Source organism: Tenrec ecaudatus, chromosome 2 (assembly GCF_050624435.1).
Source record: "Tenrec ecaudatus isolate mTenEca1 chromosome 2, mTenEca1.hap1, whole genome shotgun sequence".
NCBI classification, from domain to species: domain Eukaryota; kingdom Metazoa; phylum Chordata; class Mammalia; order Afrosoricida; family Tenrecidae; genus Tenrec; species Tenrec ecaudatus.
Window position 1 is genome coordinate 66,601,949 of NC_134531.1, and position 27,096 is coordinate 66,629,044.

Consider the following 27,096-nt stretch of genomic DNA (forward strand, 5'->3'; position numbering starts at 1 on the left):
TTTTGGCTGTATCTACTAAGACATGTGTTGGTTCTTTTGGCAGTCTGTGGGACTTCAATATTCTTCGCCAGCACCGTAGTTCAAATGCAATGATTTTTTTCTTAGGTCTTCTTTATTCAGTGTCTAACTTTCACATGCATATAAAGCAATTGAAAAGATCATGGCTCAGGTCAGGCACATCTTAGTCCTCAAAATTGTTACTGCTTTTCAATATGCTATAAAAGAGGTCTTGTGCAGCAGATTTACCTAATGCCATGCATTATTTTATCTTTTGACTGCTGCTGCCGCGATTATTGATTGTGGACCCAAGAAAGATTAAATCCTCGACAAATTCACTCTTCTCCATTTATCATGTTACTAATGGTGCAGTTTGAGGATGGTGGTTTTCATTGTACTGAGTTGTAACCCATACTGAGGGCTGCAATCCTTGATCCTCATTAGCACATACTTCATGTCCTCCTTACTTTCAGCAAGCAGCGTTGTCTCATCTGCATATCGCAGGTTGTTAATAAGCCTTCCTCTGATCCTGATACCTCAGTCTTTATATGATCTGACTTTTCTGATTATATTTTGTTCAGTATACACATTGAATACACATGGTGAGAGGATGCACACCTTTCCTGATTTTAAACTATGTGAGAAAGATGAGGCATCTGTTCATCTAGAGCAGCAGTTCTCAACCTATGGGTCATGACCCCTTTGGGGGTCGAACACTCTTTCACAGAGGTCACCTGATTCATACCAGTAGCAAAATTATAGTTATGAAGAAGCAACAAAAATAATTTTATGGGTGGGGGGGTCACCACAACATAAGGAACTATATTAAAGGGTCGTGACATCGGGAAGGTTGAGAACCACTGATCTAGAGAAGTGCAGTCTCAGAAACCCACAGGGGCGGTTCTACCCTATCTTAATGGGTTGCTATGAGTTGGAATCCACTCATTGACGGATGAGTTTGGTTTGGAGTAGTGCTGTTTTCTGTTCCCACAACTGCCTCTTGATCCATGTACAGGTTCCAAATAAGCAGGTTCCTGTCCTGCTCAAGATTATCCATGGTTGTGATCCACAGAGTCTAATGCCTTGGCATAATTAATGAAATACAGGTAAACATCTTTCTGGTGTTTGCTCTCAGCTGTGACCACCTTTGTTCTGTGTCCTCTTTCTGAATCCAGCCTGTGCCTCTGGCAGCTCTCGGTTACAACCATTGTTGGATGATCTTCAGCAAGATTTTACTTGGATGTAATGTCAGTGATATCTTTCTATAATTTGAGCATTCTGTTGAGTTACCTTTTCATGGAAGGGGTACAAATATGGATCTCTTCCAGTCACTTGGCCAAGTAGCTGTCTTCAAAATTTCTTGGCTTAAACAAGTTACTGCTTCCAGTGCTTCATTTCAATTGGTATTTCGTATTCAATTCCTGGAGCTTGTCTGTGACTGATGCTTTCAGTGCAGCGTGGACTTCTTCCTTCAGCTTCTTGTTCATACGCTACCTCTTGGAATGGTGGCGTATCAACTAGTGCTTTTGGGCACCGTGATTCTGTAAATTTCTTCTGTTTCCTTTGGATGCTTCCAATGTCATTCAGTATTTGCCCATAAAATCTTTCAGTCTTGCAACTTGAGGCTTCAGTTTTTTTCTTCGGTTCTTACAGTTTAAGGTATACCTATTTTTAGGTCTTTGCACATTTCATTATAATATTTGTATTCTAAAGTTACCCTTTGAAATTTTGTGTGCACCTCTTTGACTTCCAACTCATAACAACCCTTAATGTGCTTCTCAAGACTGTACTTCTTTATGGGGACAGGCAGTCTCTACTTACTCCCTCAGAGCATCCGGTGGGTTTGAACCACCAAGGCTTCTGAAGAGGTTATGTACCGACATTTGGTAGTTCTCTTTTAAACGCTATTGTAGTTGTTTCAGAGAATTGCAGTCCACTCCTTAAGTTACTTCTTAAAGTGATGGAGTTTTTGTCTTGCAGGGATTTTTTAGAAGTAACATGTTAATGAGAGTAGCTAGGTGTTCTGTCCCTGGAATTATCTATATTGAACCCAACGTACTTTGGCAAAATTTCCAGGTAGACTTGACAAGTCAGTGGACGAGTACGTGCTTATTTTCCTTTACCCGATCGATCCCTTAGCTGAAGGACATCACGACAGCGCGCTCACTCACATGCTGTACACAGCCATCGCTTTCTTGGGTGTGGCAGATCACAAGGTACGTTCCCTCTCAAGAGAGCCTGAAACATCACAGCAGTTTTAACACAAGTGCATTTAAAATAAGTTATAGGTAATTAACAATCGTCCCATTGTTGTAGTCGTATTAAGCAATTTGAGCCATGGAAAGAGTACTACTGGTTACAACCCTTCAAGTGTATAGTGTATGTATGAATTTGGTATTGAACTGTGTTTCTGATGAGCTTCTCGTTTTACTTATAGGGTGGAGTCTTGTTGTTAGTCCTGGCTTTGTGTTGTAAAGTTGGTTTCCACACAGCTTCCAGAAAGCTCTCTCTAGATGTCGGTGGAGCCAAGCGTCTTCAGGCTTTATCCCATCTTGTTTCTGTGCTTCTCCTGTGTCCTTGGGTTATCGTGCTTTCGGTGACAACTGAGGTGAGAACAAGAACTTCTTGACAACTAGTAAAGAGAGTTGCTGTTGATTATAAATTTTAACTCATTGTATTTTATTTTCTTGATGTTGAAAGTAGCATAAGTTGATTTTTCATGATAGTTTTTGAAAAATACATTTAAAGTTAACTTTATTGTTTATAAAAACACAAATATAATACTCTTGCATTTGCATAACCCTCAAAATTCTAATAGCCCAAAGAATTCAGTTGAACAATTAAAATTACCTGTCCGGTGTTACATAAAAGAATTATGCCGGGTGAACAAGTAAATGTGGTGAAGAAAGCTGAAGGGATCAGTTATCAGGCATCAAAGAACAAAAAATCATATCATTGGCTGCACACCTCCTTGATAGGATCGCTGAAGACAAATGGGTGCATAAGCAAATGTGGCGAAGAAAGCTGATGGTGCCCGGCTATCAAAAGAGATAGTGTCTGGGATCTTAAAGGCTTGAAGGTGAACAAGCGGCCATCTAGCTCAGAAGTAAAAAAGCCCACATTGGAAGAAGCACACCAGCCAGTGCGATCACGAGGTGCCAAAGGGACCGGGTATAAGGCATCATGCAAAAAAAAAAAAAAAAAAGATGTGTGTGTGTGTGTATGTGTGTGTGTGTGTGTGTGTATACCATATTGAATGAAGGGGAAGTACAGAGTGGAGACCCAAGGCCCAAGTGTCGGCCACCGGAGATCCCCTCATAGAGGGTTTTAAGAGAGAGATGGGTCAGTCAGGGTGCGAGGTAGTACCGATGAAGAACACAGCTTTCCCCCAGATCCTGGATGCTTCCTCCCCACAACTACCATGATCCGAATTCTACCTTGCAGGACTGGATAGGGCAGAGGTTGTACACTGGTGTATATGGGGGCTGGAGGCATAGGGAATCCAGGGTGAATGATACCTTCAGGACCAAGGGTGTGAGGGGCAATGCTAGGAGAGTGGAGGGTGAGTGGGTTGGAAAGGGGGAACTGATTACAAGGATCCACATGTGACCTCCTCCCTGGGAGAGGGATGGCAGAGAAGGGGGGGGAAGGGAGACTCCGGATAGGGCAAGATATGACAAAATAACAATGTATAAATTACCAAGGGCACATGAGGGAGGGGGGACAGGGGAGGGAGGGGGAAAAAAAAGAGGACCTGATGCAAAAGGCTTAAGTGGAGAGCAAATGCTTTGAGAATGATTGGGGCAGGGAATGTGCGGATGTGCTTTATACAATTGATGTATGTATATGTATGGATTTTGATAAGAGTTGTATGATCCCCTAATAAAATGTAAAAAAAGAAAAGGTAAAAAAAAAGAATTATGCCTTTGCTCTTTTTTTTCCCCACACTTTGCCTTTCCAATTTATAACTGGAAAAGAGGAATTGATAAAACATCCAGTGTCTTACACTGCTTATGTTTTGATGTTTTATGAATCATGTTGAAATCTGAGAATATTGGCTTCTATGCAAGCACAAGTAAAACATAAGCTGGGAACTTTGGGCCCATATAGTAATGACAGCTTTTTTCTTTTCAGAGTAAAGTTGACTCTTGGTCCTCTCTCATCATGCCTTTCTCCGCGGTGATCTTTTTTGTAATGATCCTGGATTTCTATGTGGATTCCACTTGTTCCGTCAAAATGGACGTTTCCCGATGTGCCCGCTACGGCTCCTTCCCCATTCTCCTTAGTGCTCTCCTTTTTGGAAACTTTTGGACACACCCCCTCACAGAGCAGCTTCGAGCTATGAATAGGCCAGCACACCAGGAGACCACCGAGCACGTCCTGTCTGGAGGAGTGGTAGTGAGTGCTATATTCTTCATTTTGTGTAAGCATTTCCCCCTTATTTTCATTTACACAAAGTTGTTTTTACAGACTATGACGTTCACATAACTAACTTTCAAAAATTGTTCAGTGCTTGTATTTGGTGCCGACTGCATGTTGGTTTTGGTAACGTAAGCTTTTAAATCTTTTGTAATTGCCCCTCCTTTTGTTTTCTTCCTCTTGTAGCCGCCAACATCTTATCATCTCCCTCTAAGAAAGGACAGAAAGGTACCCTTATTGGATATTCCCCTGAAGGAAAACCTCTGTATAACACCATGGGCGATGCTCTCCAGCATAGCTCGCAATCCATCCCTAGGTTTATTAAAGAATCACTGAAACAAATTCTGGAGGAGAGTGATTCTAGGCAGATCTTTTACTTCTTGTGCTTGAATATGGTAAGATTTTAAAATATTAGTGGCATGTCTTAACAGCTTACTATTCTAATTTTGACAGTTCTGGTAATTCCTAAATTTCTGAAGGTTAGAGATAGAATAAAATTCACTACCCCTCAAGATAGTCATTCTCAGGCTATCTAAACAAGTAATTTTGAGGCGTTTAAAAATTAACACAGGTAGTATGCTATTTCAAATCAATAAACATAGTAGTTTTTATCTGCTCTTTAGATCCCACTATAGACCCAATGATTGTGAGTATTTTGAAGCCTAGTTTATTAGTATATACATATGAATAAAACTCTCCATTTAATTAATGTATAATTAAAAAATGTAACTGATTATGCTTTGTCTTTGTTAGTTTATAGACTTCCAGTATAGATTTCAGTTAAGCATCCAAAGAGGCAGAGTTGTATTATTATTTCAAATAAGATTTGGCCTTTCATCCTCCTGATTAAGTTCTGGTAAATCCATATTGAAACAATCTTTTCTAACATCTCCCCTTTCTCATAACTTTTTTAGCTTTTTACCTTTGTGGAATTGTTCTATGGCGTGCTGACCAATAGTCTGGGTCTGATCTCTGATGGGTTTCACATGCTCTTTGACTGCTCTGCTTTGGTCATGGGACTTTTTGCTGCCCTGATGAGTCGATGGAAAGCAACTCGGATTTTCTCCTATGGGTAGGTATGACCATCCATGTGATGTGGCACTGTGAGAAAAAGTGCGAATGCTTCTTAGAGAAGAAATGAAAATATCCTTTCAATCCGGAGGAGAAAGCAACAGACTGATAGTTCTGGGCGGGGGGTAGGGGGGGTCACGGGAGGGGGGAGGGGCAGAAAGGAAGGCAGTTGTTAACAAACCCAGGGACAAGGGAACAAGTGATCTAAAATCAATGGCAAGGACGGCATAGGATGCCTGGTGGGGCTTGATCACGGGCAATGTAACCAAGAGGAATTACTGAAACCTGAATAAAGGCGGAACCTGATAATGGGACCAAGAGGAAAATAAAAGAACTGGGAGGCAAAAGACATTTATAGAGGTCTAAATATAGGCATGTACATATGTAACTATATTTATATATAACGATAGGGAAATTATATACATATATTTATATGTTAAGCATTAAGGTAGCGGATGGACAGTACTTGGGCCTCTACTTAAGTATTCCCTCAACACAAGAACACTCTTCTAATAACCATGCGTTCTGTGATGCTCACTTTCCCAACACAATTGCTGAAGACAAAATGGGTGCATAAGCAAATGTGAAGAAAGCTGATGGTGCCCAGCTATCAAAAAATAAAGCATCTAGGGTCTTAAAGGCCTGAAGATAAACAAGCAGCCATCTAGCTCAGAAGCAGCAAAGCCCACTTGGAAGAAGCACACCAGCCTGTGTGATCATGAGGTGTAGATGGGATCAGGTATCAGGCATCAAAGACCCAGAACAAAAAATCATATCAATGTGCATGAGGGGGAGCGTGGAGTGAAGACCCAAAGCCCATCTCTAAATAATTGGACATGCCCTTACAGAAGGGTCACAAGGAAGAGACGAGCCAGTCAGGGTTCAGTATAGCACCGATGAAACATAACAACTTTCCTCTAGTTCTTTAATGCTTCAGCCTCCCCCCCCCCCTCCCACCACCATCACTTCCATGACCCCACTTCTAACAAATCCGGCTAGACCAGAGGATGTACACTGGTACACATAAGAGCTGGAAACATGGAATCCAGGACAAATAAACCCCTAAGGACCAATAATAAGAATAGCAATACCAGGAGGGGCAGGGAAGGTTGGGGGAGAATGTAGAACCCAATCACAATGATCTACATATAGGCCCCCTCCCAGGGGAAGGGATAGCAGAAAAGTGGGTGAAAGGAGACAGCAATCCATGTAAGACTTGAAGAAGAAAATTATAAATTATCAAAGGTTCATGAGAAGAAAAAAAAATTATCAAGGGGTTAGGGAATGAGCCGATACCAAGGGCTCAAGTAGAAAGAAAATGTTTTGAAAATGATAGCAATATTTGTACAAATGTGCTTGACTCAATGGATGGATGTATGGATTGTTCTAGGAGCTGTATGAGCCCCTAATAATGTTTTTAATGAGTACAAGAAAAAGGTGAAAAGAAAATATCCTTTCATTAAGGAGATAATTCACTTCTACAAATCTTAGCACCCAAGGTATTGTGATAAGACTTACTCTGAGTATAGATTGGTCTTTAGTATTCTCTATTTTACCTCTTTAGTTTTTAATGTCCATTACAATAGCTACACATTCCCTACAGACAAAATTCATGATTGAAGGGTTTATTAACAGGTTGTAATGCCAGTGAGAATGCTCAGGGTAGTTGTTTGTCAGGACATATTACAAAGTTCTTTCAAATGTGCTAATAAATTCCCAGAGGGCATGCCACCGCAAGCCTGAACCCAAAGGCATTCCGCTCAAGCCCCATGAATGAGCAAGCCCAGCCTCCTCAATTAAGTACCCAGAGGCACCTCATTCCACAAGACAGCCTCCTGCCCAGAAACATCAGTGTACTTGCTCCGTGGAAGTGCACTACTCTTCCATGCTCCGACTCCTGATTCTGTAGTCTCTCTAGTGTTACAGCTATCCTTTGAATCCCGGAGGTTCACCACGCAGGGATCTTGGGTCCAGAGAATTCACTCCACTCTTGGATCTTGCTGGTGTTGAGATCCCTGTTCTCGTTCTCAGAAGACTCGTTTTAAACACAGCAGGTTGGCATTCCAGGAAATCCTGTTCACATTTACTCAGATGAGTCCTGTCAGTATCGCCCTCGCCTTCTTGCCAGACCTATGCAGAAAAAGGCCATTTGGTTGGATTTAGAGATTTGGGCAGAAGAGCCACATTAAATAATGTATGGTTCCTACAAGATCAATATAATGTTGCTTTCATTTGTTTATATTTTGGAAAATAGATGATCGGCAGATAGAAATCATGTTGGAAAAGAAAAAAAAAAGAAATCATGTTGGTACAAAGCAGTATCCCATGTATCTTGAGAAATTCAAGAAAATTTCTTAAGCAAAGGGCTTAAGAAGGAAAACTTATGCTAAGAAATTAGGAAAGGCTTTCAGTGAACATATTTTAAGCATTCAGAAATGGTTTAAAATATTGGTAAATGTCTAATTTTATTTATGTAGCTTGAAAATAATCTCTCTTTTACAAAGTAATGCTATTTGTACTTTTAAAAATATTTATCATGATTCTTTTCTAAAACTATGCCCTACCCTTTTAGGTATGGCCGAATAGAAATTCTCTCCGGATTCATTAATGGACTTTTTCTCATGGTAATAGCCTTTTTTGTCTTCATGGAATCTGTGGCTAGGTTGATTGATCCTCCGGAATTAGACACACACATGTTAACAGTAAGTCTTTTCATTTTTCTATCTGAGTCTCTGCCCTTAAAGCCATACGGTTGCTTTTTTCCATATAGTTATTGATCTAGGAAAATTTTAGTTTTGTTTAAATCATCATACATTTGGATTGACATTTATACCATTGCCTCTGAATTCTTTTTTCTTATATTTTCAGTAATTAAAAATATTATGAGACACTGTGAAACACGCAGAATTTGTCTGATTTTTAGATGTTTTGTTTCAAGGTGTGTTTAGATATCTGAGGGAATTTGCAAAATGTTGAATTTTTTTTTTTTTTAAGAAATTGGGGACAGAAGTTGACTTGCCAAAACATTACAGGAAGATACAGTTTAAAGGCTTGCCTCTTCTCCTTACCTTACCTCATAGATGAGGGGTGGAATCCCTCTGCCCGCCTCAAAGTTTTATCAGTTTCTTTTCTCCATGTTCCCATTGTGTCATGCACAGTGTTCTACTGACAACATTGGTATTATAATTTTATTTGTCATTCTTCCACAATTAAGGTGTCTCCAACACAGAAAAAGATACACAGTTAATGAAAGATATTCCAGTCAGGTCTTCAAAACCTGAACTGTTTATCTTTCATGAATTCAAATTCTAGCACATAGCTTATAAAGAAAAGGTGCACATTTAGTTGTTGAATGGACTAAAAGCAGTTATGAATAAAAGCATGCTTTGTTGGTAGAAGCATGTGTTAGTTAAATGCTTTTGTGGTCAGTTTGGAAGTATTGGATGTTCAAATATTTATATCTTTGATCTTTATGTAATGTTTATCATACAGAAACATTCACAAGAACCTATAGCCGGACATCATTCACTGTATCCTTGTTTGTAAAGTGAGGGGCAAATGGAAGTAACTCAGTTCCCATCAGTGAAGGGGACTAGTTAAATAATTTTAAAACATATAAAACAAATATATGTCCCAAAAGGGGAAATTGTAGATGTTTGTAAATTACATAACTTCTGTGCTACTACTTATAAGAAAGAATAGTGCAGAGAGGTAACTTCATTTAATCTCTTAGAGTGTTCATTAATACACCGTGTTTTTTTTGTTTTGTTTTGTTTTGGGGTGTAGTTGCTTTTACTTTAGAATTTTACTATATGTAAGACATAATAAGATTATATTTATTAAATAATCACAACCACTGCCATTAAAAACTGGTGAAGTTTGTTTATAATATAAACAGGAATTCAGGTACAGGTATGTGTATACCTGTAAGCAATACTTCCAAACCCTTTAAACAAAACCCTAGTACCGTTTAATGATATGTCATCTGTGAACCAAGTACATGTTGTTATTGGTCATGTACTTAGAGCAAATTCTTATCTCTTGGTACATGAAAGTTAAAATCTTTCCTCTAAAATTCATACTTTAAAAGTTTTATATTTATATACTGAACTTAGCAAAGTTTCCTGCCAGTACTTTTCAAACTAAACAGAAGAACATAGTAATTATTTAGTAACTTTGCAGAAGTAAGTTCATTAAGAATTTACAAATTCACAGGTTTTCTCTCCTCCCTTTTCCTAGCCCGTTTCAGTTGGAGGGCTGATCGTGAACCTCATTGGTATCTGCGCCTTCAGCCATGCCCATAGCCATAGCCACGGAGCTTCTCAAGGAAGCTGTCACTTGTCCGATCACAGCCATTCCCACCACGGGCACGGACACGGGCACAGTGACCATGGGCACGGGCATGGGCACAGTCATGGATCTGCAGGTGGAGGCATGAACGCAAATATGAGGGGTGAGTGGGGCCATGACAAAGATGCTGCCATTCAAGGGTGTTCTCAGAAACACCTCTGTTATTATTTGTATTGACTGTTGAGCTTCTGATAAAGAATTTTTTAACCATTTTATTGGGAGCACTTACAGATATCATAACATCCCACAGTTCAAACACATCAAGCAGTGTTGTACAATTGCTACCACAATTAGATTCAAAACATTCACTCTCCTTGAACTCCTAGACAGCAGCTCTCCCCTTTGTTCTGATACAGTTTTATTTTCACAAAGCAAGCCATGGCTGAAAAAGAGATGAAGTCTTATGCTATAGAATTGTTTTCTGCCCTACTGCTTCCTGATCATGGCTGTGATAACCTGTGAAGTCCCCTAGTAAATCCCCGCAATTGTGAGTTTGGACTGTGAGGTCTGTGTGGCCATTGCAATGAATTACCAAACCCATTCAGCAGAAAGTAGAGTGTTGTGGGAGGAAAGTTGGTGTCAGAATAAAATAAAGAGGGACGAATGCATGTCTGACCTTCTGGCAATATAGATGCCAGAAGAAGTCAGCTATGGCCCACTGTGTGGCTTCTGCACTTCTGTTACTTGGAAGTAATAAAAAACTGTAGCAGTAATACCTTTCCCAAAACAAGTTTTTAAAATAAACTAAAATAAAATGGATTCTCTCATTATCAGGATGTTTAGCTATGCCATGTTTCTTTTTAAAATAAGGTTTCCACAGAATATCTAGCCATGTACTACATTAATAAAGAAGAACAAGTATTGTATCATTTCAGGAGATATCAAGATTTTTTAATAAAATGTATAATGTGCTTCTGATGACACTCAAACTAAAGGATAAAATTAACAAACTAAAAAGGCAAACACTAATGGAATCGTGTTAAAGCTAAACAAAAGTTCCTGCACTCAGCAACACTCTTCAACATTGTGTTGGAAGATCTACTCAATGTAACACAACAAGAAAAATAAATATGAGGGATATTGTAAAAATTATATAAAGTTACAACTTGGATAGGAAATAATTGCCTATTTAAGAAAAGCTAAAAAAAAGAAATTGAAAATTAAACTAATATAAATTTTTTAACTGGTTTCTGTATAGAAACAAACTCATGTTTGTGAACATCCTTTTTTTTTTTTTAATTTTAACAATTTATTGGGGCTGATACAATTCTTTTCACAGTTCATGCATATACATACATCAGTTGTATAAAGCACATCTGTACAATCTTTGCCCTAATCATTTTTTTCTCTTTTCTTCTTTTACATTTTATTAGGGACTCATACAACTCCTACCACAATCCATACATATACATACATCAATTGTATAAAGCACATCCATACATTCCCTGCCCCAATCATTCTCAAGGCATTTGCTCTCCTCCCAAGCCCCCTGCATCAGGTCCTCTTTTTTTTTCCCCCCATCCCTCCCCATTCCCCCCCCCTCATGTGCCCCTGGTAATTTATACATCGTTATTTTGTCATATCTTGCCCTATCCGGAAACATCCATTTTTAAGTTAATTATTGTGATTACAGAGTTCTTTTTTTTTTTTAATTTTTTTTTTAAAATCATTTTATTGGGAGCTCGCACAACTCTTTTTTTTTTTTTTTTTTAACAATTTATTGGGGCTCATACAATTCTTATCACAGTTCATACATATACATACATCAATTGTATAAAGCACATCTGTACATTCTTTGCCCTAATCATTTATTCTCTTTTCTTTTTTTATATTTTATTAGGGACTCATACAACTCTTATCACGATCCATACATATACATACATCAATTGTATAAAGCACATCCATACATTCCCTGCCCCAATCATTCTCAAGGCATTTGCTCTCCACTTAAGCCCCTTGCATCAGGTCCTCTTTTTTTTTTTTCCCCTCCCTCCCTTTTCCCCCCTCCCTCATGTGCCCTTGGTAATTTATACATCGTTATTTTGTCATATCTTGCCCTATCCGGAGTCTCCCTTCCCCCCTTCTCTGCTGTCCCTCTCCCAGGGAAGAGGTCACATGTGGATCCTTGTAATCAGTTCCCCCTTTCCAACCCACTCACCCTCCACTCTCCCAGCATCGTCTCTCACACCCTTGGTCCTCAGAGTTCTTTTCATAATAGCAATTAAATAGACATTATTTACAAGGGAAACAATAAATATACCATAATAAACTTGTATTGCAAGCGAATTAAGATTTTTTTCATTGTGCTATAAACAATGGGTGCAATATAAATCATTTAATGTGTTAAATTGTTCTGATTGTTTAATACTCATATAAATGATTTGGGTAATATCAAGACTTGACTTAAGCATGGTTCCTAAGAAGCATTCCACGTGAATGGTACTATCATAAAATCCACCACACTCTTCATAGTTGCCCATGTACTTAAACTGTGTTACTGTTCCCCTGTGGGCACCATAGGGAAGTGGCCATGGTTTCAGTCGTGTGTGAAGTACCAGCCCTTAGCATAGTGTCTGGTATGGAGTCCTCATATACTGCCCAGTCCTATACCATCCTCATAAACAGCAGGATTAAACTAATTGTGATTGGCCGATTTTCAGTAGTAGTTTGCCGGGCCTGCCTTAGTCCAGAAGCTCCGCTGACATCTGTTTGGTATAAAAGCTACACAGGGTGGGTGTTCAGTAATATTTGTAAAATGGGCAAAAGAACGACATTAGATGTAACTACAGTTTCTTGTGTTTCCGTCTGTATTTGTAGGTGTGTTTCTACACGTTTTGGCAGACACACTTGGCAGTATCGGTGTGATCGTCTCCACGATTCTGATAGAGCAGTTTGGATGGTTCATTGCTGACCCCCTCTGTTCTCTGTTCATTGCTATATTAATATTTCTTAGTGTTATCCCACTGATTAAAGATGCCTGTCAGGTCCTACTTCTGAGACTGCCACCTGAGTATGAAAAAGAGATACATGTTGCTTTAGAAAAGGTACTGTATACAGTTCTTCCTTATGTTTCCTTTTTATAAAAGCAAGTAGAATTCAGTATGACCTAGCAGGGAATGTGCAAGAGAGAAGTAAAAGAAAAAAAACAAACATGACAGGACTTAATGCACGCACAGCAGGGCTAGAGTAAAGGGAAAGAGGTATTTTCTTGGCAAAGACTATTGTGCACATCCTGATTTCTCCCCGATCGTAGTCTAATGACCTTTCATTGGGACTTGTTTTACTTTTGGTTTTGGGTGGACAAGCAGCAGAGTTAATAGATAATCCAATATTAAAGCTTATTTGGGAGAGTTAATACTTGAGAATAAGCAAGAAATGCATTTATTTATAGGATTAACAAAAGTCATTAGATCCTATATTGTTATTATAAAGTTAAAGAATTAACTAACAAAGCTAATAGCTTGATCTTAAGAATAAACACATAAACCAACAGAGGGGGGAAATAGGTCATCTAGGCACTTGGGAGAATTTAGGATTTGGTAGGATGGTATTTCAGATCAATGGGAAGGAAGAGTTGGCCTAGATCAGTAATTTTAAGTCAGTTACATTTCCACATGGAGGGAAGGAAAAGCTTTTTCTCCACAACAATACCATATAAATTTAAATCCAGAGGATTGTATGACTAAAAAATAATGAAGGTGTAAAATAGAAGACTACTTATGTAATCATGGAGATAAGGCCGTATTACTAATTTCGTAATGGAACCAGAACCAAATCTACAGATTGGCAAAAGATTCCATTAACAAATATGAAGTACACAAAGAATGTACAGATGTGCTTTATACAATTGATCTAAGTATATGTATGGATTGTGATAAGAGTTGTATGAGCCCCTAATAAAATGTTAAAAAAAAAACAAATATGAAGTACAAAAGGCAGACCAGCAAAAAAGTTCACATGATATATTAAAGACAAAAGTTTATTATCATAATCCTTAAAATAAGACAGTCTCGTAGGATTGGATTAAGGTTTTAAACAAAAGGCAAATCCAGAGTAGAATGTCTTCCACTTTGTGGCTTGCCATGTTATATTAAGGAATCGTCATCTACTGATAAAACATTAGCATCTTAAGTATATGTGTGGTAGCATATATTGTATTAGCTTAATCACTATTTCCATAAGTAAATTTAGTAAGATTTTCTTACCCTTATGTATAAGTGAGTACTATATCCTCCTTTTAAAAGTAATTTTTTTAATTTCAAAAGTAGTATATGTTGACTACAGAAAGCTTCAAGCTACATAATAATCCAAAGCTAGGAGAAAAATTAATACAAATACAGATCATTTTGCCACCTGGAAAGAAACACTTGCTAGCTATTTTCTATATAATTTTAAAATGGCAAAAAAGAATTAGAGGGTATACCCAGTAATTCAGGTGAAAATCTACTGCCGCCTAGTTGGTTCTGACCATTAGCAGCCTTGTAGGGGTTTTCCACAGTGTAGTAAATCACCCTCAGGAGCCAACACCCCATCTTTCTCTTGCAGAGCAGCTGGTGGGTTTCAAACGCCAACCTTTACTCCTAGCATTGAGGAAGGGAAAACCATAAAACTTTTTTTCATTGCTACTTCATAACTAATTTTGCTACTATTATGAATCATCATGTAAATATCTGATATGCAGGTTGTATTTTCATTGTTGCAAATTGAACATAATTAAAGCATAGTGATGAATCAAAAACAATATGTAATTATATATTATGAATTTTTTTTTCTAATTACAAATAATGAAATTTTGTCTTGAAACATGGTGTAGTCTGGGTAACAGTCTTCACACCTGGTACTCATGTGGGCGTATCTGTGTGTGAGCAGACCCGCCTGGAGACCATCAGAAATATGTTTTCCAAGATGGCGGAAGGCACGGGTGCCGGCCCGAACTCAACGCTGCGAGGGCTGCGCAAACGCATGGTTGCCGCAGCCCATGCTATTGCTGAAGAAAGACGGAATCAAAGTGGTATTAGTGCAGATGTGATGAAAACCTCCAATGTGTCATCATTTAAACCCGTAATTGACGGCTCTGTTCTTAGAAATGATCTAAAGCAACAGCTCGCAAAAGAACGCAGAGAACAAAAACAATGACTCCAAGATGCCAATAAGGAAATCCAGCTACTAGAAAAAGTAAGAAAAGCGAAGTTGTTGTATGAGAAGCAGCTGGAAGAGAAACATCGGAAGCTGAGGCAACAAAATGAAAAAGAGGAGCTGCGAAGAGCATCTGCAGAATTTAAAAGAAAACAAAAGTTACAGGAAGACAAGGAGAGATATAAAGCTGTACTGACCCGAACATCAGCGCACAACAGCCGTGGTGACTTACGTCCAAAGAGGTGGTCATGGGAAAGTTCTTTTGCCTTCAATGTGGAGAGCGGATCTGCCAACCGACGTTCTAGTTCAACTGAGAAAGTTGAACAAAAAAGTGTCGCTGTCAACAGACCCGCATGTACCACAGCTACCGGTCTTCATCCTCCTCCTCTGAAGAGGCTCACAGAGAAGAAGAGAAGCGCGTCTTTGAGCAGCAAAGATATTAAGATGTACTCATCTACCGAACTGGACCAACTACGAAAGGAGGAGAAACTAAGTGTTCGTCGCCTCTACCCTCCACACGCGATCGTTAGCCATCTCCTGGACCCAACACTAGCGTCACTAGCTAGAAGCAAAAGTGTGACTTCCTTATCCATCCCAGGAAAGGAGACATCAGGCAACAGTATCAGTGTTGTCCAGCATCCTAAGACAGCCATCCGGACCCCTAGAAATGATGAACCAAAGACACCCAGTTTGCCTCCAAACTCTACAATAAGCATGCTGCTTTGGGGAAAACCAAAAATCCTGCCCAAAGGAAAAGTAGAGATGCCTCTTGTCACCGGTATGGAAGCATTCCCTACGGCTGGCATGAAAGTGTCCCCCAAGACGGACATAAAAGCCTCCTCAGAGCCCAAGGGAGAAGCTTCCCCCGAAGTCTCTCCTAAAACTAGCCTAGACATCACTGTGGAAGCCCCTCCAGAGGCCGGGGTGGACGTGTGCCCAGGGACCAGCATGGATGTGCGCCCCAAGACCACGGCTGACATCCCTCCCACGGCCACAGTGGAAGCGAGTGGAAGCGAGATGTGTGTGGTAACCGCCCTTGATGGCAAAAAGGAAACCTCTTCTCAGTCTGTTCAGAAATCTGCCTCAGGTCTTGGGAGCAAGAAGCGCTTGCCGTCCAACACATCATGTTATCGGTGGTCTTCTACAACCGGGGGTCGCCCGCCTTCTCCCATGAACAGGCCAGCCCCAAAGAATCGCCCTCCAACTCCTTCTTCGAAGACATCATCTAACTCTAACAAAGGAACACCTGTTCAACAGACCGGGTGTGCAATAAAGTCCCCAACGAGAAGCACACCTGGGACTATGAACGCCGAGGAGGCAACCAAGATATTAACTGAAAAGCGACAGCTCGCTCAAGAGCTGAAGGAAAAGGAAGAGGAGGAGCAAGCAAAAGGCGACACACAGGAAAGTGCCATGCAGAAAATGCAAGTGCTGGCCAAGAGGACAAACGAAGGCCTGGGCAGGGACCTTTTGATCATGGACCAACAGGAAGAGGTGGGGATGCAGAGCCAGGTTGCACAGGAAGACCAACCAACAGTCATACAGAAAGGGGATGCCAAAATTAAAGCCCAGGAGGAAGCTAATGAGCAGAAGAAGGAACATGAGAGACGTATGTTGCAAAATTTGCAGGAACGATTGGAAAGGAAGAAGAGAATAGAGGAAATTATGAAAAGAACGAGAAAGAGCGACATTAACCCTTCCAAAGCCTCTGAAATATTCTACAGCGAGCCAACCGAAGACGAGGCAGATGATGAAGAGGAGTCGTCAGATAATGAGTCAGATGAAACCACCTCGTCAGAAAGTTCCAGTGTCAGCATTCCACCCCAAGAAATACAAAAAGCGAGGAACTTCAGGAAAAAGTCTTTTAAACTCACGTATTTAGATGCACGTGGGGATTATACAACCAAAGAAAGCACAGCACTGAATGGTGATGTGAAGATGGCAAAAAAATCTACACAAGATGCATTGATTCAGGCTAAAGCTCCCAGGACCATGACTAAAGCGGTTGGCCACAGTGGCAAAACCAGAAATGCATCTTCCAAGAGCCTGGGCCACAAACCTTCAGGGTGGCTAGGGGATCGTATTCTCAGTCTAGCTGACCAGCTAGAACCACCACACCTTTTAAAGTTCGATGTCAGTCTGAACAATCAAAGAGAGACTGGGAATTTGCTCCAAAGTCTTCGCTTTTCTCTGGGGGACAGCGACACAGAAGAAACGTAACTCAACTCACCCTGAATTGGAAAGGCGCGTCGAGCCGCCCCGGAGCTTTCGTCATCTCTCTGGGCGATCCCTCAAGCAGCAGCCTCGTCGCCACTTAGTTGACAACTTTTGATGGAAACCTCACAAAGAGAGTCAGCGGGGAAAAAGAGAGGGTCTACATCATGAAATCATCTGGCTGCGCCTCCCATGGTCCTGCCTGTGTCCTCTACGTCTCTGGCCGTCTAGGCAGAGAGGCTCTGAGTAAAACGTCAGCTGTTTTTCTTAAGCAAAAAAAAAAAAAAAAGAAATATGTTTTCCAATGGTCTCAGGCCACCCCTGTGAAAGGGTCGTTCGACACCAAAAGGGGTAGTAACCCACAGGTTCAGAACCGCTGACTTAGGGAGACAATAGAGAATACAAAATAACCTTTTTACACAGCCCAGGCGGCTTAAAGAGATGGGTAGCCTCCATTCCCCTTTCTCCTCAAAACGATCCCCTTTGAGTCAGCATCGACTGGATGACAGGGAGCTTGGTCTTGGTTTCATTTCTAATATGATCTCTCTCTCTCTCTCTCTCTCGCGCTCTCTCGCTCGCGCTCTCTCTCTCTCTCTTTCTCTCTCTCTCGCGCTCGCTCTCTCTCACTCTCTCTCTCTCTCTCTCGAGCGCGCTTAATAGTGACTCTTGGGCAAAAGGGATTGTTGTGTGTTAAGTAAATTAACGTGTAAAACTTAGCTCTCCCACTTTTCATTTGACAGATACAGAAAATTGAAGGCTTAATATCATACCGGGACCCTCACTTTTGGCGTCATTCTGCCAGTATCGTGGCAGGAACCGTTCATATACAGGTGACATCCGATATGCTGGAACAGAGAATAGTACAGCAGGTAATAAGTCTCTTTTTATAGCCAATTGAGATCATTCAGGCGTACGATTGCGACTTACTACAGATGCAGCTAAATTCGCTAGCAGTACTCCAGTGTTAGGGTAGGGGCACTGTGAACACTGGAGCTGGACACAGGGATCCATTGTCGGTTTGCGGGATGAACCCCACTGGAGACGAGGGTTGTTTTCCTTTTCTACTCTGAATGACAGGACAGAAGTTGACTCACATTCTGAAAAAGCCTATGTAGGATCTGACTAAATCATCAACTGAGGGTCTATCTTTGTCTATCTGTAGCCCTAAAAAATGTATCAGTTAAAATGGATATTTAGATGGAAAGCCAGCCACTAACAGAAGGTCCACCATCAATAGTATAAAAATTGTCATTTCTATCCAGTGAGGGCCCCGTGATTAGTGTGAAGGGCCCTTCCGTGTCCCTGAAGACCCTCTTTAATACACTCGCGTATTCCATGCTATCTATGTGTCTATAGTTATAACACACTATATTAAGACATGCATGTTTCTAATCTAAGTAAATAATAAACTTTAAAATGTTCGGTTTTTATCAGGTTACAGGAATACTTAAAGATGCTGGCGTAAACAATTTAACGGTTCAGGTGGAAAAAGAGGCATACTTTCAGCATATGTCTGGCCTGAGTACTGGATTTCATGATGTTCTGGCTATGACAAAACAAATGGAGTCCATGAACTGCTACAAAGACGGTACTTACATCATGTGAGATAACTCAGTGAATACCTCTGGGGAATGAACAATGAAGATTAAACGATCACAGTATTTATGGTATTGCCAGAAGGAAGAAAATTGCACATAATTGTACAGAAGCATTTTACCATATTTGAATTTTTTTAACTCCTTTTTGGATCAAAAACTCTCCTAAAGGTGTTTACATGCAGAATGAAGCAATGATTGTACAAATAACATAATTATTATTTGAATTATGTGTATAAATGGAATCTTAAAATTTGAACAAGCATAATGTATCACATCATCTTAGAAAATGAACAACTAATGATGGATCTGGTGAAGACCAACATTTTTTGTGTATTGACTTTTATGTTCAGAAAGCATTTCCAATGTAAATATGTATGTACATGTTTATTACAGAGACCCAATGAAAAAGTGATTTTTTAAGTCAATTTTTGCATAGCCTATGGATAAGATAGAAATAAACATTCTATATTTATGAATTTTCTGTACATAAAACTGATTTCTAATTCCAACTTTTAAGTCTAGTAAGTGCAATCTGTATTGCCATTTTAAATGTATATTAAATTATTTGGGAGAAACTTCACCACTGGTATAAGTCAAGCAGTGAGAATAGGGAAGTATAACATTAAATTTTTGATGTATTACAAAACTACTCTGTAAAATAAATTTTTTACTTTTGGTAATATTTGAAAATGAATAATTTATTAGGGTACAGAATTTTTACTAAGGTTGTCCATGTTATTCCTTCACTGTCTTCCTCCAGAAAAAAGAGAACTTCCTTTCTTAGATCTAGTACCCCAAGCTGCTGAGCATGTTGATAACCAAACTATTCTAGGCTTTTCATTTTTCCATTTAGCTCCACATATTGTAGAGCAACTAGTTGAGAAAATTAAAAATAATTGTGAACTCAGAAGTGAATTCGCTACCTATGGATATGCTTGTTACTCCCTTCTAATTTCTGGAACATGTGACTGCATACTAAGTAAAGAATAGGTGGTTGTTTTAAGGTCTAAAAAGTAAAATCTGCCATAAACACTTGAACACCATGAAATCAAAATATCCTATTACTACTTTGTATGTGAATATCTAGTTTGTATTTTTTATTTCCAATGTAAATAATGTATAGTCTCAAAAGGCTTTACAGTAAATAGATTTTATGAACACCAAAGAATATCCAAAAATCTTTTGAATAGTTCTTTCTATTTGTAAGTATATGAATACTTCCATTCTTATGCTAGAAATTTTGATAGGGTGACTTAATTTTGTGGGGACTATTTTCTTACCTATATCATAATGGCAAGTATATTGTAAATCATATTTTTTGTCTTTGCAGTTTTAACAATGTGAAGGGTTTTAGAAATGTATGAAAGGTTATTTTGAGATTCCTTCTCTTTGCCCATTTTTAGTCCAGAATCTTCAATCCATACTAAAACTTTTGAGTGGTGAGAAAATAATCACAAACTGATATTTTAAGTTGACAGATACAAGGAATACAGCACCACAGTAAAGTTGTTATGTAAACATCAGAAAACTAAATTGTGATTTGAGAGCTAGGTATCAGGGTGAGTGATGAGTTGGAGCTTAAAGCAATGCAAGTGGAAGGCAGGGACATTTCAGTAATGAGAGACCCAGGGGACTGGTTCCAGCTCACACAAAGCCTGTGGCCTTAGGCAAGTCTGCATCTCTAATTGGTTATCTTTTTTTCTCCCTTCATATGTGAAACCAATATAAAATCTGCTCAACTCTGCTTCACATGATATTGAAGAACTAAAGGGAATTAATGTATGTGAAAATAAAGGGTTAAATAAAGGTGAGGAATTATTGTTTCAAGTCTGACTTTAAAGGGAACTTTCCTTATTTTGCCTCTCTTTTTTTCTATTTAAATCAGCATCCCAAGAGATTAATTAGATGTTAAGTACACACATAAGTTTAAATAAGACCTTGCGAATGGCCTCCCAGAGCTGCAACCAGCTGCAGACAGTGGTGCCACCCTCAGAAAAGGGGTCGAGCCCAGGGAGGATACCACAAGGTCAAAACCCCCAGCCACTCCAAGGTAGAAACACTTAGTCTTGGAAACTCATAGGGGCCATTCTACCCTCCCCTATAAGGGTCACTGTGAGTCAGCATCAACTCAATGACAATGAGAGACAATTTTTGGTTTCCCTGACTCAGACAACTCTCAAATAGGCGAGAACCATCCATTGAGCAAGCGTGGTATATAAGTTTCCCAGTGGCTAACCTGACAGTGTGCCTGGGTGAAGTTCCACACACCGTTAACACCCCAATGCGATCACTGACCATGACATCTGAGGAGACCTACCAAAGGAGAAATGACCCACCCTGTGTGATGTCAGGACCTCCAGCTCATCAGAACTGACCCATCAGAACCCAATGTCACCAGTCCTATGAACACATGCACCCAAGCTCTCCAAAAGCACTGCAGCCTTGAAGGACCTGCGGAAACCTGCCTACTCAGCACAAGCCTCCAGCCAGGAGCCGATCACAGCCCCTCTCCTTTGTCTCTTTCTTAGATGTGATGTCCTTCCCTTGTTTTCAGTGTCAGACTCTGTTTCTTAAGCCATGGCCTCATTTTTGTTTTGTATTTTTTATCCATTTGAGCCCTTATGATAAATATATTTATTTACTTAACATTTGGGATTTTAAAATAATACTTAGAGTCAGTCATTAGCCCTAAGAATCATTCACCACCTCTCCCTTCCCTTTGTCCCTAACCATTGTTTTTTTTTTCTTATTACCAGTTTGGGCAGTTGTGATTTCCACGTGTAGTAAATTTGACTACTTTTGTAATGTAAGTATTTATGCAAAATAAAACATACTTTGAACTCAACTCACTTCATCAGAAAAGTAATGTTATTGTTAGGTGCCATTGAGTTGACTCTGACTCATAGGAATCTTAGGTACAACAGAACCAAACGCTGCCCTGCACTGCACTGCACCATCCTCAGTCAATATGTTTGACCCACTGGTGCAGCCACTGAGTCAATCAACCTGCCTCATCCAGGGGCTTCCTCATTCTCACTGACCCAGCATGATGCCCTTTTCCAGGGACAAGGCCCCAGTGACATGTCGGAAGTATGTGAGACAAAGTCTCATCCTTGCTTGGAGCATTCTCTTCTGGCTGTACTTCATCTAAAACAGATCTATGTTCTTTTGTCTCTCTATGATACCTTTTAATATTCTTTGCACCGTAATTCATACACATTTCTTCAGTCCTTTTCAATATCAAACTTTTTTTTTTAAATCATTTTATTGGGGGCTCGTACAAGTCTTGTTAAAATCCATACACACATCTGTTGTGTCAAGCACATTCGTTTATTTGTTGTCATCATCATTGCTAAAGCATTTACTTTCTACTTGAGCCCTTGGTACCAGCTCATTTTTACCGCTCCCCCCTCCCTCATGAAGCCTTCATAATTTATAAATTATTTTCCCCTATCTTACACTGTCCAACATCTCCCTTCACCCATTTCTGTTGTCCATCCCCCAGGGAGGAGGTTATAGTAGATCCTGGAATCATTTCCCCTTTCCACCCCACCCTCCCGGTATCACCACCCTCACCACTGGTCCTGAAGGGATCATCTGTCCTGGATTCCCTGTGTTTCCAGTTCCTATCTGTACCAGTTTACATCCTCTGGCATAGCCAGATTGGTAAGGTAAGGTAGAATTGAGATCATGATAGTGGGAGAGTGGAAGCATTTAGGAACTAGAGGAAAGTTGTATGTTTCATTGTTACAAAGCACCCTGACTGGCTCATCTCCCCATGACCCTTCTGTAAGGGGATGTCCAGTTGCCTACAGATGGGTCTTGGGTCCCCAATCTGCACTCCCCCTCATTCACAATGATTTGATTTTTAAAAATTCGTTGATGCCTGATACCTGATCCCTTTGACACCTCATGATTACACAGGTGTGCTTCTTCCATGTGGGCTTTGTTGCTTCTGAGCTAAATGGCCGCTTGTTTACCTTCAAGCCTTTAAGACCCCAGATGCTATCTCTTTTGATAGCTGGACACCATCAGCTTTCTTCACCACATTTGCTTATGCACCCATTTGTTTTCAATGATTGTATGGGAAAGGTGAGCACAAAATTATATTTTTTGTTGTTTGATGCCTGATAACTGATCCCTTTGACACCTCATGGTCACACAGGCGGATGTGCTTCTTCCATGTGGGCTTTGTTGCTTCAGTGTCCAACTTTCACATGCATATGAGGCCACTGAACTACCAGGGCCTTGAGGGGACACACCTTAGCCCTCAAAAGATAGGTCCAGAAGGGGTGGCCAGGAGGGAGTAGGGGTGAGACCACTGTAGACAAGGGATTCTGCCTTTACTTTAGATTATGATTCTCTAAACCAGTATTTACTATAGCAATGCAAAAATGCATGTTTTTACCAATTAGCAGCAGCATTGTATAAAATCCTCTGTCATCCAGATACCCACTTGTCAGTTTCTCATATTTTTCTACTTATTTTATGCATACACACCTGTATACTTCATTTTTCACTTGGACATTATTCTATAAATATTCAAAAACATCCTCATTGTTTTACATATTCATAATAGCCAAACAGCCCAGCCTTTGATCACTTTGTGAGATGGTATAAAGGAGCCATAATGGCACTGACAATTTGGAACATTTGAACTGTGCTGGCAAAAAATAGTCAAAATACCATGGACTGCCGGAAGAACAAACGAATCTGTCTTAGAAGTATAGCCAGAATGCTGCTTGGAAACAGGGTTGGCAAGACTTGTTCCTCATACTGTGGACATGTCCCAGTCCCTGGGAGAGGCCATGCTTGGAAGGCAGGTCAGTGAAAGAGGCAGACCCTCAAGGAGATGGGCTGACAGAGTGCCTGCAACAGCGGCTTCAAACAACGACTGTGAGGACGGCTCAGAACTGGGCAGTGTATTCTGCTGTACGTAGGGTGGCTGGGAGTGTGAACCAACTCAACAGCACTTAACAACATAACAAGAGCGAGCCAGTGGCTCAAACCTACCAACTTCTCCCAAGACAGAAACATGGAACGGTACACTCCCTTAAAGCCCTCCCTGAGTCCGCTGAGTAGAATCAACTTGATGGCAGTGGGGCTGGATTCTGCTGTGGGTGATTACTTTGGACCCACTTAGATAGTTCATTATAATCTTATTTCAAAGTCTGTAAATGTCCCTTTTGCCGTGTAAAATAACATGTCCATAGATGCTAGGAATCCGAAGATGCTCATTGGACAGGAGCATCATTTGAGTCATGGCATGCGATAGTTACCATGTATGTACAACTGTCAAATACTTCCATAGGTAAATCTCATATAGCTAGATATTCACAATCGGTTCTAATGCTCCCTCCCCTCTCCCACTTTCATTGCTCCCCAATCCCCCTCACCCTCCCACTTCCCAATCCCTCTTCTTAATAAACCATTGCATCAATTATTGTCTCTATGCATCTACTCCTGTGCTTCACAAACACTGGGAAAAACAATGAAAAACGAAGTGAAACAGAAAGAAATAATATAAATTAAAGAGGGGTTGAGAGTCAAGATGGTGTCCAGGTAGAATCATCCGCCCAGAGCTCTTGCTGTTCAACCAGAAAATTCAGAACCATGGGAAGCAAGCTTGAGAAGAAAACAATGGGACCAACAGTTCTGGAGGCACTTGGGGGTGGGGGAAGGGAACTGTGAGCAAACAACAGCATAGACAGGGTGTATTATTAGACAGGGTTCTCTAGAGAGAAAACCAGATTGCTGATAATTATATATATATGTATTTATAAAGATAGATATAACACAAGAAATGATCAGTTAAATGATTAAAGCAAATAGCTCAGTGCAACTCACTCCCGTGAGAGTTATGAGACACTAGCAATCCTTCAAGTCTTGAGAACTGCTAGGTACTGCTCTGTAGAGAGAGCTAGGCTATCCCAGCACAGGCAGCAAACAGCAAAGCAGGTCACCAACTGTCAGTCCTCAGCTCCGGAGATGTAAATTTCAATTGTGTGGTCTTAAAGGTACCTCAACTTACAGCGAGACAGTCCACAGGCTAGGCGTCCCACAGGTAGTGTGCCCTCTAAATTGAGGCACAAAACAAGCAAAGCAGCTGCACACTGGTCTGATGATTAAAGAGTGAGAGACAAGAAAGGCGAGGCTCAGTGTATCGCCGCCTTTCAATTAATCCCACTTGTGTTTATCGACCAGGCTGGCACAATAAACTATCTCACAGGGGAACAATTAGGGAATTCTAATCAATGAGAACAGTAGAGAGCCTGGGTGTGCTGGAGCAATAGCAATCTAGCTGAAAGGAAGTACTAAGAGGTGGAATTAGGACAGGTGTGATGGTGGAGCATGAGAAAGGCAAAAGGAAACAGGAATGATCTAGGAAGCTAAATAATGGATAACCCAGAACAAAAAAAAATCATATCAATGTGAAAGACGGGGAGTGTGGAGTAGAAACCCAAAGCCCACCTATAGACAATTGGACATCCCCTTACAGAAGAGTCACAAGGAAGAGACGAGTCAGTCAGGGTACAGTATAGCACTGATAAAATATTCAACTTTCCTCTAGTTCTTTAATGCTTCCTCCGCCCTCCTCCCCCACTATCATGACCCCAATTCTACCTTACAAATCCGTCTAGACCAGAGCATGTACAGATCAGAGCTGCACACACAGGGAACCCAGGGCAGATAAACCCCTCAGGACCAGTAATAAGAGTAGTGATACCAGAAGGGGAAAGAGAAGGTGGGAGGAGAGAAGGGGAACTGATCACAATGATCTACATATAGATCCTAGGGAGACGAACAACAGAAAAGTGGGTGAAGGGAGACAATGGTCAGTGTAAGGCATGAAAAATAATAATTTATAAATTATCAAGGGTTCATGAGGGAGGGAGGGGAAAAAATTAGGAGCAGATATCAAGGGCTAAAGTAGAAAGAAGATGTTTTGAAAATGATGGTGGCAGCAAATGTACAAATGTTCTTGATACAATGGATGGATGGATGATTGTGATAAGAGCTGTACAAGCCCAAAATAAAATTATTTTTGAAACAAAAGCTGTGGATAAAGGTATAAACATAGGTGTGTACTTATGTAAAAAATTAATTCATAAAAATAGAGGTATAGGCCTATGTCCATATATTCACATGGCAATACACTGAGGTATTGAACAGACTTTGGGCGTCTCCTCAAGCTTTGCCTCAACGCAAGAACACTTTGTTCTAACAATCTGGCATTCTGTGATGCTCACCCTCCCAGCATGATCACTGAAGACAAAATGGGTGCATAAGCAAATGTGGTGAAGAAAGCTGATGGTGCCCGGCTATCAAAAGATACAGCATCTGGGGTCTTAAAGGCTTAAAGTAAAACAAGCGGGCATCTAGCTCAGAAGCAAAAAAGCCCACATGGAAGAAGCACACCAGCCTGTGCGATCATGAGGTGTCGATGGGATGGGTAAGAAGCATCAGAAGACCCAGAACAAACACATCATTGTTGAGAAGGTGGGGGGCTTGAAGCAGAAACCCCAAACCCATTTGTAGACAGTGGAACATCTCCTCACAGAAGGGTCACAAGGAAGGGATGAGTCGACCAGGGCCCAGTAAAGCACATATGAAACACACAAGATTCCTCTGGTTCCTTGAGGCTTCCTTGTCCTTCACTATCATAACCCCAGTCCTGCCTTTAACTGTAGACTGGACCGGACCATGTACACAGGTACAGCTAAGAGCTGTACAGAGACACACAGAATCCAGGTCAGATAAACCTCTCAGGAACAGGAATGGGAGTATCAATACTAGGAGGCTAGGGGGAAGGTAGGCAAAAGAGGGGAAGAAGAAAACCTATCACAATGATCAACACATAATCAGACCCACCCCACCCCCACAGATGGATGAACAACAGAAACTGTGGTGGAAGGGATATAGTGTAAGATATGAAAATAATAATTTTTAATTTGTCAAGGGGTCATGAGGGTGTGACGGGGGAAGGGGAAAGAGAGGAGCTGATACCAAGGGCTCAGATAGAAAGCAAATGTTTAGAAAATGATGGCAACATATGTACAAATATGCTTGATACAATTGATGTATAGATTGTTATAAAAACTATAAGAGCCCCCAATAAAATCTTATTTAAAAGTAAAGAAAAGACAACCAATAATATTTCAAAAACCAGAGAAGAAATTTCTGTCTCAGAACAAGCGAGAAATATTTGAACTGAGAGCAAATTCAGGTAGGGTCGAGAGGGAGGTCAATGAAGTATCGTATTATCCCATGGTTCAATCCACCATAATCAAGTTTACAATAATCTCTGTCT

At 40.3% G+C, this 27,096-nt stretch overlaps 2 protein-coding genes across 3 annotated transcripts in view; both read left to right on the forward strand.

Moving 5' to 3' along the window:
- Window positions 1-20,612, forward strand: part of SLC30A5 (solute carrier family 30 member 5) — a 37,952-nt gene extending 17,340 nt beyond the window's left edge. For both annotated transcript variants that reach the window (XM_075541124.1, XM_075541125.1), the window contains exons 7-16: window positions 2,137-2,213; window positions 2,435-2,605; window positions 4,132-4,420; window positions 4,603-4,811; window positions 5,331-5,488; window positions 8,060-8,189; window positions 9,727-9,940; window positions 12,655-12,881; window positions 17,928-18,056; window positions 18,622-20,612. In XM_075541124.1, coding sequence (XP_075397239.1) covers window positions 2,137-2,213; window positions 2,435-2,605; window positions 4,132-4,420; window positions 4,603-4,811; window positions 5,331-5,488; window positions 8,060-8,189; window positions 9,727-9,940; window positions 12,655-12,881; window positions 17,928-18,056; window positions 18,622-18,792 — 1,775 coding nt within the window. In that variant the 3' untranslated portion in view covers window positions 18,793-20,612. The remainder of the gene's footprint in view (window positions 1-2,136; window positions 2,214-2,434; window positions 2,606-4,131; window positions 4,421-4,602; window positions 4,812-5,330; window positions 5,489-8,059; window positions 8,190-9,726; window positions 9,941-12,654; window positions 12,882-17,927; window positions 18,057-18,621) is intronic.
- On the forward strand, window positions 12,903-17,908 carry LOC142439044 (uncharacterized). Its single transcript, XM_075541126.1, has one exon. The coding sequence runs from the start codon at window positions 15,418-15,420 to the stop codon at window positions 17,191-17,193; it is 1,776 nt and encodes a 591-aa protein (XP_075397241.1). The 5' UTR covers window positions 12,903-15,417; the 3' UTR covers window positions 17,194-17,908.
- Window positions 20,613-27,096: the final 6,484 nt, after the last annotated feature.